The following is a 21362-nucleotide window of genomic DNA, read 5'->3' on the forward strand; positions in this document are numbered from 1 at the left end:
GAAGGATGCTAACAACAAATTAGTCCTGTGGTTTTCAAACTCTCTGGGAGTTTGAAACCTGCAGTAAGTCTTTGCGGGGGGTGGGGGGGCAGCAGGGGTGGGGTGGGGAGGCAGCAACATGATCCCCAGGATCTCGTTGCTAAGGGGGCTGCAGGGACTGGGGTGCACCCTCCAGTCCCTGCAGCAGCCGTCCCTGTGTGCGGGGAGCCCTGCGCAAGTGCCTGCAGGGTGCCCCAGGTCAGGGAAAGGGAGAGTGGAGCCATCTGCTCTCTCTCCGCAAAAGTGGAAGCGGAGCGTGATCGCCCCACTCTCCCTTTCCCTGACCTGGGGAGCTCTGCAGGCGCTCGTGCAAGGCTCCCCACACACAGGGACGGCTGCTGTAGGGACTGGAGAGTGCACCCCAGTCAGAAGAGAAAGCAATTGTGCTCCACTTCCGGTTTTGTGGAGTGGGGTGTGATCGCTCTGCTTTCACTTTTCATGACCTGGGGAGCCCTGCTGAAGGTTGCGCAGGGCTCCCTGCACCCCCAGGAGATTGCAGGAGGCTTGGGCAGCTGCCTTCCCCCTGTCTCCTGGCTGCCCCTGCCCCTTAAGGGGGCAGAGGCCAGGACCCACAGGTTGGGGCATCGCGACACCCCAGTTTGAATACCACTGAATTCATCTGTGGAACTCCTTGCCACAGGATGTGGTGATGGCGTCTGCCCCAGGTGCTTTCGAAAGGGGATTTGACAGATTTCTGGAGGAAAAGTCCATCACGGGTTGCAAGCCATGATAGGTTTTGCAACCTCCTGGTTTCAGAAGTAGACTACTTCAGAATGCCAGATGCAAGAGAGGGCATGCAGGTCTCTGGTTGTCCTGTGTTCTCCCTGAAGTACCTGGTGTGCCAGTGTGAGATAAAGGAAGCTGGACCAGATGGCCCTATGGCCTGATCCAGCCGGGCTCTCCTTATGTTCAAGCACACTTCTACATCACAAAAACCAGGAGCTCATACATGAATCAAGCAGAGGCAATGCCATCTGTTGGACCAAAGGTCCAACACTTGGGATCATCTGGCCTTTCTGCTACTTTGGGAAAAGTCTTGGTTTTTTTTTGCTTTTTGGGGGGGAAGGTTGTAAGCTCCTTGGGGCAGGGACTGATGACACCTTGGAACGCACCATGCCCACTGATGGTGCTGCATGTTGTTGTTTCTACTAGTAGGCGAGATACAGCCCAGTCCCAGCAGGAGAAGCAGAGCAACAGCCCACATGCCTGGATCCAGGAGCAGCTGACAGCCCAAGCCTCTGCATGTCTACTCAGAAGTAAGCCCTATTAGAGTCAGCGGGGCTTCCTCCCAGGAAAGAGTGGAGAGGACTGCAGCCTCAGAGCCCGGTCCTGTGCAAGTCTACTCAGAAGTCAGTCCCATGCTGTCCAATGGGGCTTACTCGCAGGTAAACGTGCCTGGGGCTGCACCCCGGCAGGCACGCGCTCTGCACAGTTCCGAGAACCCGCTGGGAGCGAGGCCGCGACAGGGCTCCGCACAGCCCCCCCACCCGGAAGCGCGCTGCCCTTCTCCAAGATGGCGGGGGCGACACGTGAGGGCGGCCGGTTCCGGGCGACGTCGGCAGCAGCGGCGGCGATGGCGGGCGCCGAGGCGGCGGCGCTGGACGCCCTGAAGCGGGGCGGCGCGGGGGCGGCCGAGGCGCTGTTCGAGGCGCACACGGCGGCGGAGCTGCGGGCGGTGGAGCGGCAGCTGCGCGCGGGCATCGAGGGGAAGCGCGAGGAGCTGCGGCAGATGGTGGGCGAGCGCTACCGGGACCTCATCGAGGCGGCCGACACCATCGCCGAGATGCGCCTCAGCGCCGAGCAGCTGCTCCACGCCGTGCGGGGGCTGCAGCAGCGCCGCGCCAGGGGCCGTGCGGGGCCCGCCTCCCAGGACGGCCGGCGGGGCCCGGGCGCGCAGCAGCAGGTGGGCCCGCAGCGGGGCTTGGGCTGCCCTCCGCACTTCCCTGGGAGTAGCCCCAGTGACTCTCATGGCACTTACTTCTGAGTAGACGGGGGTAGGACTGGGCTTGAGGCCACAGCCCTACCCACACTACCCTGGGAGTAGCCCCATTGGACAACAAGGAACTTGCTTCTGAGTAGGCATGCCTAGGACTGGGCTCTGGGGCTGCCATCCTGTCTACACTTACCTGGGAGTAAGCCCCACTGACTATAATGGGACTTGCTTCCGAGTAGGCGTGCATGGGATTGGGCTCTGAGGCTGCAATCCTACCCACACTTACCTGGGAGAAAGCTCCATTGACTCTGATGGGACTGACTTCTGAGTACATACATAAGACCTTTATTGGCATAGAGACTTCTGAGTAGACAGGCATAGGATCAGGCTCTAAGGCTGCAGTCCTATGCTGCTTCCCTGGGGGTCAGCACCATTGGACTCCGTGGGACGTACTTCTGAGCAGACACGCATAGGATTGGGCTGTTAATGTGGGGTGAGACTGGGGAGTGCAGGAGTGCTTTGCCAGTCTTGTCTGGCACCTAGATAAAGCAGGCAGGAGTTCAACGGGTTATGCTTTTGGTCTCAGTGTGACTGCTGACAAGCACATCACCTGTTGAATATCTGTCCACTTTTGCATCTTAGCTGCTGAAGGCATTATTCTTGTCCATCCCACTTAATCCCCTAATGTTGGGCAGGGGTGGGGCTAACTGGGAAGACTGATTTCCTGAAGCATGAGCCCTGGACATTTATTGATGTTTTAAATAGATCAGACCTTGCCTGGGGAGAGAATTGAGAATTCAAAGGTTATCCATGTAGCTTCCGTGTTTCCCTGTCGTCTTATGCTCTGTCCTGCAAAAACAGTGCTCTGGCATCCAGCAGTGTTTCATCTTGTACATGAAGCTCTAGATATCTTAGGACACAATCCTAAAATGGTCTACTCAGAAGTTAGGATTTTAGCCTTAATTTTGAATTGTCCTAATCCTAAGCAACTGCTCTGTACTGTATTAATGTTGAGGATATTCTCTCTTTAAGAATGTATTGAGGAAGCAGAAAGATACCTGTGCTTACCTACAGAAGCATGCCAAAGGATTAGCAAATGATCTAAGGCAGCAGTCCTCAACCTGTGTTTCTGGGACCCATGAGTGGGTCATGACCCAATTTTTGGTGGTTCACGAAACTGACAGGACAGATTAGACTTATCATCTTTACTTACACACACACACACACACACACACCACCTTTTATATAGATATAAAAGAATAATAAAAAATGACTAATCTGTGTTGAATGATTTTGACTATCTTGCCTGCAACTTGAGCTTCCTGCTGGTCATGCAGACTTGCCTGTCAGTAGCCATCCTTCATCCTAGTCAGTTGGCAGCATCTCCTATAGGATGCCACAGTAGCTTCTTTTATTTTCCTTTAGATCTGTCAGCTGGACTGATTTGGGATAAGCTGTACAAGTGTCTGGTTTTGTACATTCGTTCGTAGTTGTGAAACAGTGGATAAACGGATAGATACATTCTACCAGCAGTTTTTTCTCTAATATGCTTTCAGGCCAAGGGTTTACTTGATTAGTGTTATCTTCAACATAATGTGTGTTTCCCCCTGTTCAGACAGTCCAGTCACAGGAAAAGTTCTACTGTTTGGCAGCACAGATCCAATTGCTGCTGCAGATTCCTGAGAAAATCTGGAGTGCTATGGAATCCTCTCAGTACCTTTATGCCACTCAGTTGTACCTGCTGTGCTGTCACCTCCATAGCCTCTTGCAGCTGGATTCTTCAGGTTCCCGCTATAGTCCCATCCTGGCACGTTTTCCTATTCTTGTGCGACAAGTAGCAGCAGGTAGCCATTTCCGGTAAGCTGTTTCTAATTTGTCTAGTCTTACTACTTACTACTATACTGTCTTAATTTGAATGGTAGGCCTTCCTGACTCAAGGACTCTGAGTGAGAAATGGTATTGGAGAATGAAAGATGCATCTTACCTACTGGGGGATAATGTAGGAATCCCTAAGACTGCAATTACATCACTAATCACAGAACAATATGTTTTACTCTAAAACTGTTAATTCCCCCTGAATTTTGAGCATTCAAGTGTCTCTACCATTCATCATTAGGAGAGATGTATGTAAAAGCAAGAGGTGCATTTCTTAAAATGTTAAAAACATTTAGTGGTGTTGCAGGTGTGTGTGTGGGGAGGGGGTTAGAGGTGGGAGCACAGTCTCCTACAAGAACCCCAGTGTTTGACCTTAGTTTGTCCAGTTACTGTACTTATGACTCCCAGCTTAGCTGTCAGACCAGAATCTCTACTATTTTGCACACAAGGAAGTAGACAAGGAGTTCAAGAAGTTAAGTAAACAGCATTCAAACAATTTTCTGAGCTGCCACTAAAGACGTTCTGATGTCTCTAGTCCCCTGTTTTGTGTTTTGTTTAGATCTGATAGTCCATCTAGATTAGTGTCCCTTCTTTAGAAAGTATTTCCAATATTGTCTAATATCTAATACTTTGGAGGAAAATATAAAATTAGAAAAATACTGGGAAGCAGGTCCTGTTTAGGTCTATCATTTGCCCTTACTGGAGGTGGATTTAGATCTGAAATATGATAGTTTAATATTATTTCTTAGCTCATTAGCATAGGTCTGGATCTGCCACACAATTACCAAACACTTGCTCAAATTTGACATGCAGAGCATGATTTTCTCAGAACTTTTTTTTGTGTTATACAGCCTAAGCAACTAAACATTTTCTCTGGGTCTTGCTTTGAAGTTTTCCCTTCAGTAACAACCTGCTAATGGCATCTATTCATATTTCTTCCAATTAGGTCAACAGTCCTACAGGAGAGCAAATCACTATTGAAATGCCAAACTGTTTTGGACCAAGCAATTGCCGAGGCCTTATGCTCAGTCATGCTTCTTGAGGACAGTTCACCACGCCAGGCTTTGGCAGACTTCTTGCTGGCCAGGAAGTCTGCAATTCAGCAGCTTCTGAATCAGCCCCATCATGGTCAGTATGCACATTACTGCCTCTTAAAATAGTGCATGCATTGTCCAGTCCTTCTGACCTTTGTTTCCTCCTTCAACTTCTGAGACTGAACTAATCTGATGACCCATTGTATAACTTTCTTTCTACACTGGCAGTCTGTGTTGATCTAAAATAATGTCAATTTCATATGTTAGGCCAGAAGCCATTTCAGCTTACCCTGGGAACGCTACACTGTTTGGAAACAGTGTGAAGAACCTTGTCAGTCATCTCAGTAATGGTCGAACTTAGAAATCAGATAAGAGGGTCTTCACACTGGGCCCAGAGCTACTCATTTAAGAACAAGAAGGTGCAGCTGTCACTCTCCAGTTAGGCAGGAGTGAGCATGATTGTGTAGTGTTGCATCAGCCAGTGAAGTCATCTTCTGGAAGTTCTGGCTGGTCTGAGCCTCTGTTTGGCCAGAAGTTATCTTTAAGGCAGTGGTTCCAAAACCGGTGGGTCGCAACCCACCGGCCAGGGAAGCATTCCTCTCTGGCCCGTTAAGGGGTGGGATGGAGCAATGGCAGTGATGCAGTCCCTACGATTGTGCCGCTGCCAGGGTCAGAAGGGTTTGTTTTTTTTACTGGCATCTGTGCTGGCCTCTGGGATGTGCGGGGAGCCCTGTGGATGCCTCTGCAGAGCTCCCCAAGCCTCTGATTAAGTAAAAATAACGATTATAATGATTAGGAAGCACTTTCGGTTTCACAACTAGAAGTGAAAACCAGAAGTGGTTTTCATTTGTTATTTTTACTTAATTAGAGGCTTGGGGAGTCATGCCAAGGTATCCATGGGGCTCCCCATGCTGTCTGGAGGCCAGCACGAATGCCTGCAAGTTGCCAGGAGGCCAGCACAGATGCCTTCTGACCCCCGGCAACAGTGTGATCCTGGGGGTGATGTCGCTGCCGTGCTTCGTCCCCGCAAGCACTTAAGTGCTTTCCAGCTCCTCCATAGGAGTTTGGGAACCACTGCTAAGCTATATAAGTCTGTTACTGGGACAGGAGGGGGCTTTGTTCCTGTCCTTTCCATCATGGATCCCTGTCCGTATCACTGCTGGTATGACAAGTGGAAGAGCCACCCTTTGCCTATACTCAGTATTTGGATGGTCCATGTTAGGGACCATCCAAAGTAAGTGTAGAAGCTTAGTTTTATTGTTTGAGCACTGTGCACATGCCATATTTATTCTGTTAAGTAACCAAATGCCTTTCTTGTATTTGTACCCATATTTCTATTCTTGAATAAATCATCATATATTTACAGGCCTAAGTCTGTGTTTGTGAAGGAATTGATCCAGCTAAGTCCTGCCTAGATCACTTAAGTCACTCTACTGAAGCAAAGCAAAAGCTTGAGACTTGAATTGCTGAAGTTTGGGCAAGCTCAGAGCTTGCAAGGGCTGAGCAGGTAGCTCATAGGTCTCCAGCTTCCCCTTAGCTGAAGAAGTGGCTGTTAAAAGGGGTGGTGGCATCTGCCATTAGGCGAGTTGCCCTAACAATCCTGGTTTAGCTGATGAGGTGGGATGTGCGCGCATGACAGGTTGTACGCATTAAGGACAATTTATTGGAGATCCTATTGTTGCCCCTATAAATTAGTGACAATTAAATGAGCGGATCCTCCTTCTCATTGGGAAGAATCACGAACAGCAGCTCTGGGTCAACTTAAGTTTCCACAGTATTGATTCAAATTCATCACCATGTTAATATGTTTGTTTTCTGTTCTAAAGTAACTTGCAGCTGTGGCTAGAAGTAATAACTGGGCTGAACCTAGCTACAGACCAGTGCATCATAAGAGCCGGTACATCTTTCCCAGTGGACTTTCTGCATGACAAGCTTTCCAGCATTCCCACATTCAGTAGATAAAAATCTGACATCTGCTATTTTGTCCCCTTTAGAGCTTTAAAATTTGGAGATTATGGAAATATGTTAGTTATCCACTGCTCATTTTTATACTAATCAAGACAGTAGGTGGTGTGCACCAAAGATGCTTGTCTGACCATAGAAACAATGTTTCTGCCTCTCACAGCTGTCTAAAAGGAATGTGGGTATGGCTGCCAATATTTAATCAGCGGTTTTGTCTGCAAACAGATGCTGGTATTAAAGCACAAGTCTGCTCCTTGGTGGAACTTCTAGCCACTACCCTGTTTCAGGCTCATGCCCTTTTCTACACCCTGCCAGAAGGAACAGCTTCAGACCCATCCCTCCCCTGTGGTTTGCTCTTTTCAACACTGGAAACTATCACAAGCCAACACCAGGCAGGTAAGCACCTAGTTTAGCAGAATGAATATTCCTTAACTTTGTTTCAATTTCCAATGAGTTAATCTTGCTGCACAATTCTCCTAGGTAAAGGCATGACCATCTTGAAAGAAGAAACCAAGTTGAGCAGCTGGTTCAAATACTTGCCACCTTCCATCACAGAATTCCAGCCAACCCTCAGAACTTTGGCACATCCCATTAGCCAGGATTACCTTAGAGATGCGCTTCAGAAATGGATCAATATGTGAGTCAGAAAGGAATATCTGTTGCTGGAGGCACTTTGATCCAGCAAAAGAGCACATTGCATGTTCCTGTGAAGGCGTGCCACTATGGTTGTCTGAAAAAGGTTGTGGTTGAAGATTTTGCATTAAACACTTTCCAAATGTTGTAGATTGACAGTCAGTCCTGAGCTGCCCGGAGCACCCAGGCTCAGCGGCACCGAAAAGGGCTGCTGCCGAATTGTGTGCCTCCTGCGCTACTGCGGGAGGATCCTCAGGAGAAGGGGACGTTCGTTCCCTTCCCCCGAGTAAGGTAAGCAGCCCTGCAATGGGGCTACTCACTTTAGGAAAAGGCGCTCATGTAGGGCGCGCAGCCCTCCACGAGTGCCCTGGATCCTGCGGAGCTGAGATCCGCGGATCCTCCCACCCGCCCCTTGGCACGCCTCCCCGCTCCCTGGAATGCCTCCTCCACACCTCGGTCCACATCCCCACCTCCCATTCCGCTGCTCTGTGGTCTGGGAGACAGCGGAGCTGCGGAACCCGGGCAACCGCCCCGCGCTAGTCCGGCACTAACCGGCGCTGGGCTAGCACTGGCGGGAGCCTGGTGGTGAGCCCCGCAAACGTGCCTTATGGCATGTTTGCGACTGGTCGGCGGCACAGAGCCATGCCGCCAACCACAGAATTGGGCTCTGAGTGAGTTATGAAAGAGATATTGTTTGCAGAAGTGTACAGTACATGTAGATTTTTTTAACACCCTAACTTTTATGAACTGTCCTTAAATTGGTCACATTGTAGATACTACTGCTTCCATCTCTCTGGGGTTTTGCCTTTTGTTTTGATTCTGACATAACTGATAGCCTAGTGCAGAGGTCTCCAAACCATGGCCCGGGGGCCAGATGCAGCCCGCAGCAAGCCTCTTTCTGGCCCGTGGCCAACCTCTTGTCCCCTGAAAGCCTCTGGCCCACTCAACTGAACATGACCAGAACTGTGCTCTGATTGTGTCTGGAGGATGTTCTGAGGGCCAGAGAGGTTGAATGAATGAGACCATTCATTCATTTATTCACTCATCTATATTCCATCTCTTATTTATTTAAATTTTATATTTAAATTTTTTTTCTGGCCTTCCACACCACACCAGATATTTGATGTGGCCTTCTGGCCCAAAAATTTGGAGACCCCTGGCCTAATGCATCATAGGCTGCTCTTGCTACCAGGTGGAAATTGGGACTAAATTTATTATTATTATTTATATATTATAATATAATATTAATATAATATTATTGATATAATAAATAATATAATATATTATATTATGTATATGCGTTATTTCTATGCCGCTTTTCAACAAAAAGTTCACAAAGCAGTTTACAGAGAAAAATCAAATAACTAATGGCTCCCTATCCCCAAAGGGCTCACAATCTAAAAAGATGCAAATGAACACCAGCAGACAGCCACTAGAAAAGACACTGGTGGGGTAAGACAGGCCATTTACTCTCCCCCTGCTAATAAGAGGAGCACCTGCTTGAAAAAGTGCTTCTTACCCAGTTAGTAAGGATTTAGTAGTAATGGAGAGAAATACCAGCTTAAGAGTCTGCCCGCTTTCACTCCAAACACTGCAAAAGTGGAAGCTGAAGGTACAACATTTTTTAATCCCCTTATGACCAATGCTCTTATCTATCAACCTAACAGTGGTTGAATGACAAGTAGTGATTTGAATTCTTCAGGTATCCTTGCATTCAACAACTAGCTCTTAGCACAGTGCTTCTTTTCCAGAATTTCATGGGGCTATTTGTACTTAGAAGGGTCAAGACTTTTCCACTTAATGCTTTATGCAGGAAGAGTGTGACTTTTTGGATCCTGTTCTCATCACATTGGTTCATGATTCCATATGTCTGACCCTTGTTAAAACCAACACAGTAAAGGCCACAATTCATGTAATCACATAAGTAATATTCATTGCAGTTCTTAACTGTTGTGCAATAAGCAATATCCTTGCAACTCCAAAGGAAGTCCTGCACCTACTCGCCTTTCATCATGTCTTGCAGGTGCAATGAAGACATCAGATCTGGTATCACAAACTTACTGGTGTATGTGAAGAGCCTTAAAGGTCTCGCTGCAATCCGTGATGCTGTGTGGGAGCTGCTAACCAATGAGTCCATGAGCCAGAACTGGGAAATAGTGTGTAGCAGGCTCTTGGACAAATCCATCTCTTTCTGGGATGATATGTTGCAGCAGCTCTTCTTGGACAGATTACAGGTAAACTATTAGCAGACCCTGGCAAGATAGAGGAAAGGTTAAGAGTTTCAGCCAAGACTTATTCTGAGCCATGGAGATGGAATTTCCTGGTTTTGGAGAATAACTGAGCAGGGATAAATCAGAACTGTTCGTGATTTTTTTAAAGAATATTTCCCCTTTGTATACAATGAGTATGTTCACATGAGGAATGTTGTTCATAAGAGAACTATCATCTGACCATCATTGTGAATAGGAAATATTGTTGGAAATTTCCCTACTTATAGACAACCTACCTGGCATTCACAGCAAATTGAGATCCCATTTTTCTTGATTTACTTGACCTTTCCTCTTAACTCTCAAGCTGAAGATTTGCCCTTTCTGTCTGTCTCCACCTCCTTTCCCAAATAGAAACTCTCTTGGCTACAAGATACTTTGTTTGCTAACGAGCTTTCCAATTCTGATTTGTCACCTTCTAGTTTCAGTAGCTTTCGTTTTCACATTGTAGAACTGTATGAAGAATCTTGGGAGTGTAAGGAAGGAACAGATCTTGCAAATATCCCTAACAATCTCTAGACATTCATAACAACCTGAAAGTATAGTTTCTGTGCTTCTTACATGCATCCCAGGATTCTGGTTGGTACTGTGATTAGTGATGTACCAGTATCTCCTGTATAATGAGCATATCTTTTCTTTTCTAGACTCTGACAAAGGAAGGATTTGATGATATCTCCAGCAGTTCCAAGGAACAACTTGTTCTGGTTGTACATGAGCTTGAAGCTAAACCTGGCACACCTGCTTACAACAAACATACCCTGTTTGAACATAACATGGCCTCTTTTTTATGGTCAGAGAGTCCTAATGACTTGCCACCTGATTCTGCTTGGATCAGTGTTTCAAACCGCAGTCTGTTCAGCAAGAGTGGGTTGTGCATGAAGGCTCAGGCACATAGCCCTTGTGTTCAGAACTTTTGCAGTGCTCTGGATTCCAAGCTGAAGACCAGGTTGGATGATCTCCTGTCCTACTTGCCTTCAGAATCCTCTTTATTGAAAGAGACTGTGAAATTGCAGTCCAGGAACTCGGCCTTTGACAGATATGCTGATGCAGGTACCGTAGAGGAGTTGTTGCGCAGCCATTGCATCCGCTGTGTGGATTATTTACTGGGTTGTGTTAGGGAAGAGCTGCATCATGCTCAGGATGTGCTGAAAGGCTGCACTGATGCTTTGCGCAACCCTAAACTGAATACTGTACTCTTTATGGCACGACTGTGCCGGTCACTGGGAGAGCTGTGCCCACACCTGAAGCAATGCATTCTGGGTAAACCGGGTAGCCCAGAGAATGTGGTGAGGGAGCCCTGGCCTCTGAAAAAGATGGGCAAAGGGAAAACTCAAGAAGTGAACCCCATAAAGGCTAAATGGCAAGAATTAAAAGAACAGCTATTGCAGGATAGCCTGTCTGCCTACCGGATTTGGAGCACAGCTGTTGCAAAAGTGAGTGGCATTCTCTGGGTGATGTTTCTTTTCAGTTGTGGTTTGCATTTGGAAAAACGTCTTGGAAGTCTTGCTAGCGTGTGCAAACAAATCTTCTTAAGAGGGAAGTTTCAGACGCTATAGACAAAGAGCCTTGGCTTTTCTGTTCGCTCCCACCTGGACAGACATGGCATTCTGCTAGAATTGCAGGAGATGCAGGCTCCTAACTATTCCACCTTTCCAGACTATCCTGACAACAGGCTGAAGCAGCAATTCCCAAACTCTTTGGGAGCCACAGTAAGTCCTTGCGGGGGAGGGGGGGAATGCAGCAATGCAATCTCCAGGATTGCACCATTGCCAGGGGCACCAGAGGCTTTGTTTTACTTACTGAAATTAGCAGCAGCCTCCTGGGGATGTGGGGAGCCTCCCCAAGCCTCAGAGAATATAAAAATAATCACGACCACTTACAGTTTCACGATCATAAACCAGGTTGCAGTTATTTTTACATTCTCTGAGGCTTGGGGAGCCCTGCGGAGGCTTCCATGGGGCTCCCTGCACCACTAGGAGGCTGCTGCTGCTGCTTCCAGTAAATAAAACAAAACCCCTGGTAGCAGTGCAATCCTGAGGATCAAGTTGCTGCATTTCCCCCCTCCCCGCCCCTTAAAGGGGCAAAGGCAGAGCTCCTCAGGCTGGGCTAAAGGGAAACAAGTTGCTTCTTAGGGGAATGGATTTTTTCATATATAGGTTGAGTCTCATTATTCACATGGGTTCTGTTCCAAGAACTCAGGTGGATGGCAAAAATCACACTATAGCAAATCAATTTTTAAAAAGTCCCTTTGCTCCCAAGGCTCCTTTGCAGCCTTGCGGACCTTTGTGATGTTAATTAGGACCATCATTAGGACCACAATCCAACAATCAGTCCCTCTCCAGGGGCTTAGAAAGAATTATCTTTTCTTTCACAAGTTCAGGGGGAAGGGAGGGGGTTGCTTGGAGAGAGAATGATTGATGAATTGTCAGCTAGCTGTCTTCTCCCTAACTATGTTTTCCTTTAAAGGACCCTTCTCATCATGTTGAGATAAAAATCTCTACAACAGTAAGAAAAGCATTTTAAAGGTGTGCATTTTTCCCCTTCTCCAGAGATCATCACATTCCTTCTCATTTGCAGTGACCATTCGTGTTGAGTCAAATCTGTTTATAAAAAAGCTGTGTATAGCAAGGTTGGACCTGTATATATTTTATGTCAAGGGTTTAAAATTAATTACTTTGAGGTTGGAAGGACATTGACAATGTCTAGATTGCGAATGTCAACTTTCAGAATATTTCAGATTTGAACAATGGCCAAAGTGATTTATGTGACTTCTCTATGCTGAAAGCTTACAGACCCAGAAACTCACTTCGGCTTGACTCACTGTTCTGATGTTTGTATTTCATCTAGGCCCTGGTTCAGAGCTTCACACAGTCATTACTGAAGGGCGAAGCTGGATCTGTTCTGGCATCAGCTACCAACTGGGAGGAGATAGAAATTGAGGAAGAAACTGAGACTGGAAGCAGCGTAAAGTCCAAAATTCGGCTGCCTGTCCAGGTAGGATGGAAGGGGGGATAAGGCTGTAACCATGCATACTAAAAGCAGTGTTCTGACCAATAACCATCTTGTACATTGTCTTCAATTTTATACAAGAGGAGAGGGAACTGATATTCCAGATTACCCCAAAGACCAGCAACAGACCTGAACTTTGAGCCTAATCTGCCGATACCCTCCTTAGGGAGGGCACCAGAATGAGGTCTCGTTATCTGGTGTGCTCCCTGGGGCATTTGGTGGGCTGCTGTGAGATACAGGAAGCTGGACTAGATGGGCCTATGGCCTGATCCAGCAGGGCTGTTCTTATGTTCTCCTTGAGTAGGCTCCAAAATTCTGTAATATGCACAGTGTGACCTGATAGCAATTCTGGATTTTTATTTTCCTGATCACATTTCCAGCCTGGACGAAGGGCAATTGCTCAGCTGCAGTTCCTGCTTCTAAGTGGACTGGAGTTACAAAAGACCCAATTTGGAAAGGGACTGGAAGAGTAATTCACAATGGGCCTCCTGTCCCTGCTAAAATAAAAATCTGAATTGCATGATCGTCAATGCAAGTTTTGGAGAAAGGTGTGTAGAAATGAAGGCAACACCTCTAGTAGAGCCTTGTGTTGTCAGATCACAGAAATGTGTAGGTATTGACTACAGAACTTAAAATGTTTGCATGTAAACTTTAGCAAGGAGTATAGTTTATAGTACCATTTTGTATAGTTGATGGACAATGTCGCTACCGGAAGCAGTATGGGAATCATAAAGTTGAAAAAAGCCAAACAAACTAAGATCCCTCTTATTTTCAAGAAAGCATATTTTCTACATTGCGCTGTGTTCCTCTTCACAGCCATCCTGGCGTGTCCAGTCCCTCCTTTTCAACTTGTGCCAAGAAGTCAATCAGGTTGGAGGTCATGCTCTTCCAAAGATCACTTTGCAAGAACTACTGAAGACTTGTTTGACTGAAATACTAGGTGGCTATGAAAAGCTGTCAGAAGGGAACCCGGAAAAGGTATGTGAGAGGGCTTGGTGGACTGTTGCATAATTTTAGACCAGCTTATTTTGAGAATCTTCCTGCAGAAATGGGTTTGAAAATATGAATTGCTAAGAGAAGATCCACTGATGTGCTCCTGCTTTATCAGACTTGCTAATCAGGAAAGCTCTAGAGAATTACTGACCTTTAGCTACAGAATTGGATCTTTGAGCAGCTTGGATAGTCAGTTGTTCTGCACAATTGTATTGAATCTTGGGCTCCCTAGCAGTTATAAACTGAATGATAAATATATGACTTTAATGATTCATTGTACATTGTCCAGCATTCTGGAGAATCTGTAAGAGCAGGCAGATGACTTGGCAGGTCTGGGTCCATCTAGGATTCTGTCAGCCCGAACCTACACTACATTCACCTTTGCAGATCACATGGGACATTCCTATAGAGTGAGGACCCTTGATGGAATGATTCCTTGGAAAGACCTAGAATTTGCCAAGCCCTCAGATACACATGGGTCATTTCAGAGTGACTTCCTTGATTTGTATCAGGAGTGGCAACCTTTCAACTTTAGGGCTCCTGGACTTTTAGCAATTGTGTAGAGGAGGGAATTTCAGCAGGTGTAGCTTGTCATCTGTGAGGCTGACCACCTCTGATTTATATGAACACATCTAGTATACACCTGATTGAACTGTAGCTGTATTACATGAGAAGATGTTCTACTGGCCCTGTTCTTGATCTAAATGAACATATGGTGATATTTACTTATTTAGAGACAACATGTATAAAGCATTTGGTACTTCAAGTATATATCTTGAAATCTTTGCACGAAATTTTGTATTCAGATTGAACCTAATCACTTCCTTGAATTAATGTGAATTTCAGACTAGTCTTTAGTGATCAGAGAGCAACAGTGACAGAATCCAGGGCTGCTAAGGTAAAAGAGAGTAGTGAATTCTGCAGAATTAAGGAATAGTCTGAGAAATAGATGCTTTTAGTGCCTTTGGCTAAATGGTGTTACTGATGTGAATGTTTTATGTTGGTGCTACAAATATCCATCAGGGTGTGGTTGCCATGTTGGTTCCACAGCACAAGAGTCAAGAAAAAGTACAGGTGGCAGAATTTGTTCAAACAAGGTCTATTTAAAAAAATGCACAGTACTTTAGACACAGGATGCAATAGGAAGAGACTGTGAGTACTGAACCACATCTAACTGAGATTAAAGTAATAGTTGATTAAATTTTTCCCTTCTAAAATGTGTGGGAATGATTAGTGAATCAGGCACTCACTTATGAGTAAGCCTGTTTAGTCATGTCTCTTTCTTTAACTGCTTTCAGGAACAAGTGATGTTACCGATCACCCAAAATAGGGCTTTGCAACTCCTGTACGATCTTCGGTATTTAAATATAGTCCTTTCAACTAAGAGTGAAGATCTGAAAAGCAGCAGAAACAAGCAAGACTCCAGGTTCTGTACACTGTCAAAGGCTGAGTGTCTTCATCTGTGGGGCTACTCAATTTGTAACTGCCAGAATGTTGCTGTACTCTTAGTGAGGCAGAATCGGATCCTGTTCACCTAGTACTGGGGCACCTTCTTATCACGGAGTAGGTGTTGGATTTGCTGGTAGATGCATATGAGACTACAAACAGGACTAAAAAGTCCCAAGCACCTGGTTGGCTATAAATTTGGAATATTTTCAAGTCCCTGTGCCTGCCTGGCTTTTAATACTTCAATACTCCATTACCATCGTGACTATGTGCACACAGCAGTAATAGTGGATGCAAATTAAAGGTTTTTGAAAAACCCTTACTAAAGTGGGTGGGGTACACTTTTTGTGCATGTGAGATTGCACATAGATAAAAGCAAGTCAGCCTGACTAGGTCATTGTCTATATCCCTCTTTTCTCCTCTCTCTGTCTACTTTATTAGCAGTAATAGTAGTGATGCCTTACTACTTATTTGCATGGTATCTTTTTCCCTAATTTTGTAGTTTGTGCATAAAACTCTATGACCAATTATTTAACAAGGACCACTTACAGAAATTCATAATTGTGAAGTTTTCCACATGAATGTGTTGGATAAAAATCACACCGATTAGCTCATATTCATGTGCACACACATCAAATGATCATGGTAAGGTATGTGATTTGTGCATGATATCTTGCTCAACTGACTAGACTTGGACACTTGATATCCGGTGCATGTGGGAAACATGCAAAGGCCCAGGTTATAGATAAGTGGAGTGCCCCTGAACCATATGAATAGCTACACCCTTGGCTGGCAGGGAAGCAGTCCAGTTGTAATTGAAGATGAAATATTTAAAGATGCATTCTAAATTCCCTTCTTACTGGGTTAATGGACTGACCCATAGCTAGTTAACTTACTGCAGAGTTGTCTTTATTTAATCATTCCATTACGCAATAGTTGGAAACTGATTAAGATTAAACTCCTGCTTTGTATGTTTTCACTTATTTGTTTTGAATCTCTTCCTGTGAAAATGTAACTTTTTTTGGTTCCTGAGTTTGTGAAAATATCTCCTTGTCCTATTTCTCCCCCCCCCTTTTTTTTCCAGGATTGAGAAAGAGACAGACTTCTTGGAGAGCTACATAGATCCCTTTGATTTAGATGTCTTTACTCCACACTTGAATAGCAACCTTAACAGGCTGGTGCAGCAAACCTCTGTAAGTTCAGAGAAGCATTCTGTTGGAGCATATGTTTGCTGAGTCTCCTGGACCAATAATATTGGCTTCAGGCACACACAGCACTAACACAGATTAGTATATTTAAGGATAATGGCTAACTGAGCTAACATAATATAGAAATTGTGGAATGCAATTTTGTTCTAGGCAATTCCTGTAAACAGTACAAATTTTAAAAATGAATAAAGGGGGAAAAGTCACAGGCAGGGGTTATTCTTATTGGATTATACTAGCCCGGTTCCGATGTAATGGGAAGCCATGGTTTCCTGCTGTTGGGAACAAGCTTATTTTCTCTTACATTGGAACTGATAGTCGGACTGCTGCTCCTACAGCTGCACTGGCTACCAGTTTGATTCCAGGCACAATTTGAAGTGCTTTTAAAGCCTTTTATGGCTTAGGACCAAGGTACTTGAGTGACCTTCTTACTCCCTAGGTCATCTGGGGGGCCCTTGCTCATGTACCACTGCCAACTCAAGCTTGGTTGGAAGTGACATGGAAGAGGACCTCTTCTGTGGTGGCACAGTAATGGAACTCTTGCCTTCTGGCTTCATTTAAATACCTGTTTGACCATTTTTTAAAAATTTAGTTCCTTTGCTGTTGGTTGTTTCATTGCTCTTTGGATGCTGCTGCTATGTGTTGTAATTTATTTTGCAATATCACTATTTTCTATTTTAATTGTATTTATGGTTTTAAAATTGTTGTGACCAAAGTACCACAAGGTCAGAAGGGGAGAGACAGGTAGAATCTTTTAAGTAAATAAATAGGACAACTAGCCATCCTAGTAAATAAATAGGTCAACTATAACAATTAGTTATAAACAAGACTGTTCCACAAGGTAATATCAGGTTTATTCTTGGAGGTTTTATGGATCATAGTATGTGAATGCTTAAATTCCTAAATAGTACATTATACAAGCAAACTTAAAATTTGGAAGGGGAAAGTACTTGTTTTAGGCAGCTATTTCAGAGCATAATCCAGTATTTCTCAAACTGTGGGTCTGGACCCACTAGGTGGGTTGCGAGCCAATTTCAGGTGAATCCCCATTCCTTTCAATATTTTAAATATATTAGACTTGATGCTCCCATGGTATGTGACTGCATTTGGGGAAAAGTTACAGAGCTGAACTTTTAACTAGCTACTATGTATATTCTTTTAACAATGATACTCAATGGAACTTACTCCTGGGTAAGTGTGGGTAGTACTGCAGCCTAGGATTGTTAAAAATTTTCCTGCTTGATGATGTCACTTCTGGTCATGATGTCACTTTCGGTGGGGCCTGACAGATTCTCATTCTAAAAAGTGGTTCCTGGTGCTAAAAGTTTGAGAATGATGGACATAAACAAAGCTGACAAAGAGCATCCTGCTGTTAATGTATGTAAGACTTTATTAATGCTTGACAATGATTTGCAGTCAATCTTCTGCAGACAAGCCAACCATCTTTTTCATTACTCTAGGTCTTGTTTGGCTTATTAACTGGGGCAGAGAACCAGTACACTAGCCGAAGCAGTGCCCTGACTTCCCAAGAGTTGCATAACATTCTGCCTCTAGCATCTAGTCAAATCAGGTGAGCAATGCAAGCTACAGGTAGCACAGTACTCCTTGGAGACAAAGTATCTGACCTCCTTATCACAATCCTTTTTTTTTTAAAGATTTGGACTGTTGCCACTCAGTATGGCAAGCTCTCGAAAGACAAAATTGGCTCTAAGAAACACTGAACATAAAGCTCAGGTTAGTTCCTTTAGGCTAATGTGTATTTTTTCCTTTTCTCTTACTTAATGTTTGACAGAGGAACTATGTTGAATGTTCTATTTTCCTGTGGTGCCAGGGAAGAAGAACTGTATGTTCTTCGACAAGCTTCCAGTTAAATATTATTAGAATATTTCATAAAAATACTATCTGAAGAGGTTTACTGTACTTGAAAAATTACCTCCTGTTTCATAGTGAAAACTGAATAACAGCCCAATCCTGTCCACATGTTCCTGGGAGTAAGCCCCATTGTCTCTAATGGGACTTACTTCTGAGTAGACATGCATAGGATTGGGCTGTGACACATTTACTTGATGAAAGGTGCACTGAGTCTAGCAGGAGTTGGTTGTCTGAAACACATAGTATATTGTTAGTACTGTTAATGGAGTGCTTTTTAAAACAATTGTGTGTAGTTCAATCATGCTTTAGTTCAGCAGGGGAAGAATAATGTAGGTGAGGATGTAGGAGCACGAAGAATTTACTTAGTGCCCAAAAACCAAAAATTAGATTCAAACTGGGGCCTAACACGTACCCTTGCCAGGGTGAATTGCGTGACTAACAGTTGCACACAATCAAGTCTTGGGAAAAGTTATTAGAATGAGAGGAACTCCTTAGAAAGAGAAGGGGGTTGAGTAAAGAGGGAAAAACATGGGGAGGTGGAAGAAAGAAAATAAGGAGAGAGAACCTGGGAGAAGGAAGTATAGGTTTTGGGGTGCAGGGAAGGAGAGAAAAAGGGAGAAATGGTGTAAGATTTGGTCTGTGACAAAGGTTGAGGCTTGGTGATAGCTTTCTGTAGCCTGAACTACAGGCAAGGATAGGCCTAAAAACAGTAAATGCATCTCTCCTACTTGCTGTGGGGGTGCTAGCTTCTCTCATCACACAAATGCTCTTAACCAATAGCCCAAGTTCCCAGAGTGGAACGCCTTGTTGAGAAAGAAGTTTCCTATTGCTGGAGTCCTGAGCAATTGGCTACAGTTTTGTTTGGGAAGGAGATTTAGGGTAGACCTTGGGTCTACCAAAACAATACAAAAACAAAATGGCTTCACACATCCCACACAGACAGAGAAGGAAAACAACAACACTAAGTGTACCTCAATGGGACTAAGCATGAGATGAAGATAAAATAAGGGAGTTGGTGGGTCTTTGGTGTGGCTGCATCTGTGGACCAAGGTTACTTATCCTTATTCTGTGATGCTTGAGAATGTTGTATTGCAGGGGCCATGGGGGCAAGGGTATCAGGCAGGCAATTCTCCCTAAGCAAAGAGGGATCTCAACAACAGGCAGAGGGCTATGAGGCAAAACATAGCATGCAGTGAGATAGCAGCCCTGAAGGGAACAGGGCAAGGTTGCTGAGCTGCCTTCATTAGAGGGAAGAAACACAGAAGAAAGCAGCCCATGAGGTTAGTTGACAAGTCCATGCTGGCTCAGTAGTTTTGGTACCACTCAGGGAGAGAGAGAGAGAAGGTTGGAAAGGGGATTGTGTGATGTTACAGATCCTGGGTGCTGGCTGGCACAGTGGTTCTTGGCTAGAGGTAGCTTAGTGCAGCACCAGTGGCATTAACGGTCCATAGGCCAACAGCAAGACAGGATGTGGGGTGTGAAAGCCTACCTTTATAAAACAAAGGTTTATTTTCTCTGAATGTGGGAGTGGCGCTGGACATAAGGCTCTAGATAAGCTGCTCACTAAGATTTGGACCCAATAGGCATCATCTAAATTTTAGAGGTGTGAAAACAATTTGAGTAAATAAGTCTCTGTTCAGATTTGGAATAGTGAACTCTATAGAATGTAGATTACATCGTTTCAGCAGAAGTGTGGCCTTCCCGGCCCGTGGATCTGTGTGGCCTCTTGCTATCGGTGTTGTAAATAGCCATCTTAGTGGTCTAGACCTTGCTCTCCTGTATAAATGCCTAGCACAGCTTGAATTCAACCAAACTAAAATATTGGTCATGTAACACTATACATTTGTACAAAACTTCAGCTTTTTCTGTTTTTTAAAAAGGAATCAATGTGTGGCAAAGGGTTGCTTGTCTAACTCTGCTTTGTACCCTTCGTTCCAGTATGATGCTGACCAGTAACTCCTGAAGAAGCCTTATTGGGGTATTAAAGCTTGTGTGAACTGAGTGGTTTTCCCCTCTCTTGTAGGCTTCTATGCTTGTGTTTGCATTTGTACAAAACCGTTCCTTTACTACAGTGGTTTCTTGTAGTTCACAGAACTTGATAACTTCCTTTGCGAGGATATCACTGAATACAAATAGTTGTAGTAACAATTTCCCATTATAATCAAGCCAATATTTCTGCACAGTGGAGATTATTTTGAAGTACTATGGCTATTATTAGCATGCTTTAAAAATGGATTCCCAACTAAAGCTGAGCTCTGTTTTACGTTCACCACAATTTTTCTGTAGTGCTATATACACATCCTACGCAGTAGAACTATGTATATGCACCACAGGTAGACAAACTTGCAAAATCTTAACCTAGTCTAAAAACAAAATGTGATGTTCCCCTACAAAATGAATAGAGCTGGCCAGGGGCAGTAAGTCTTTTAGAGGGGAAGCTGTTGAATGGCATAGTTGCTGATAAGCCTGTCCTCTAGTAATTACACCACAACAGTTAGCCTTGATAGGCATTTAGTTTCCACTAACTTTGTTGTGTGCTTCCCCCTTGGCATGAATGGAGGACTCACTTTCACTATACTAAGCTTTAAAGATGCTTCCAAGCAGCAGGTCAATTCCTCAGTGGATGGTGATTTCTCACTTGCCTAGACAGCACAAAGAGACCTCCCCCTTTCTATGGAGGTACATGGGGCCAGGCAAATCTCACTTGATACCAGTTAGTGACTGCATTTGTACCTACTTGTCTGGCTCCCTGAAGCTATTCATGAGCCTTTTGTGTTCATTCCAGCTTAAAACCAAACATGGGAGAAACTGACTTTCTTCTGTTAAAATTACCAGATTCCAGTTCCTGCCCTTACAAGAGCAGAAGAGACGTTTCATCCTGGCTCCCTGTTCAGGCAGCTTGCAGCAGAAGACGATACAGCACCATCCTTGTTCAAACTTGGCTGGCTCTCCAGCATGACTAAGTGATCCAATAAAATGTGAACTATTGTACTCTTGGTATTGTTGTTAAAGCAGAAACATCAGGTCACCTGTTTTATAAGCCAGTTCAGCATAAATACTACAACTTGAAATTCTTACTTTTAGCTAATCACCC

At 44.7% G+C, this 21362-nt stretch overlaps 1 protein-coding gene across 2 annotated transcripts; it reads left to right on the forward strand.

Moving 5' to 3' along the window:
• Nucleotides 1–1612: 1612 nt before the first annotated feature.
• COG1 (component of oligomeric golgi complex 1) lies at nucleotides 1613–21259 on the forward strand. Of its 2 annotated transcripts, XM_066613603.1 has the most exons (15): nucleotides 1613–1942; nucleotides 3588–3829; nucleotides 4794–4975; nucleotides 7069–7239; nucleotides 7324–7480; nucleotides 9500–9710; nucleotides 10388–11176; nucleotides 12591–12737; nucleotides 13569–13730; nucleotides 15044–15171; nucleotides 16276–16384; nucleotides 17857–17966; nucleotides 18052–18130; nucleotides 20207–20246; nucleotides 21104–21259. In XM_066613603.1, exons 1-14 carry the CDS (start codon nucleotides 1613–1615, stop codon nucleotides 20222–20224), a joined length of 2835 nt encoding a protein of 944 aa, XP_066469700.1. In that variant the 3' UTR covers nucleotides 20225–20246; nucleotides 21104–21259. The 2 variants fall into 2 exon arrangements, with proteins under 2 accessions (XP_066469700.1, XP_066469697.1); XM_066613600.1 differs by lacking the exon at nucleotides 20207–20246.
• The last annotated feature ends 103 nt before the right edge of the window (nucleotides 21260–21362 follow it).

This window comes from Tiliqua scincoides, chromosome 2, assembly GCF_035046505.1.
Source record: "Tiliqua scincoides isolate rTilSci1 chromosome 2, rTilSci1.hap2, whole genome shotgun sequence".
NCBI lineage: Eukaryota > Metazoa > Chordata > Lepidosauria > Squamata > Scincidae > Tiliqua > Tiliqua scincoides.

Excerpts from the sequence above, each read along its gene's own strand:
- COG1 (XM_066613600.1), top strand. The coding sequence starts at position 1,613 with ATGGCGGGCGCCGAGGCGGCGGCGCTGGACGCCCTGAAGCGGGGCGGC. Across the intron at positions 7,240-7,323 it reads CACAAGCCAACACCAGGCAG|GTAAAGGCATGACCATCTTG; the intron begins GTAAGCACCTAG and ends CAATTCTCCTAG. Across the intron at positions 9,711-10,387 it reads TCTTCTTGGACAGATTACAG|ACTCTGACAAAGGAAGGATT; the intron begins GTAAACTATTAG and ends TTTCTTTTCTAG.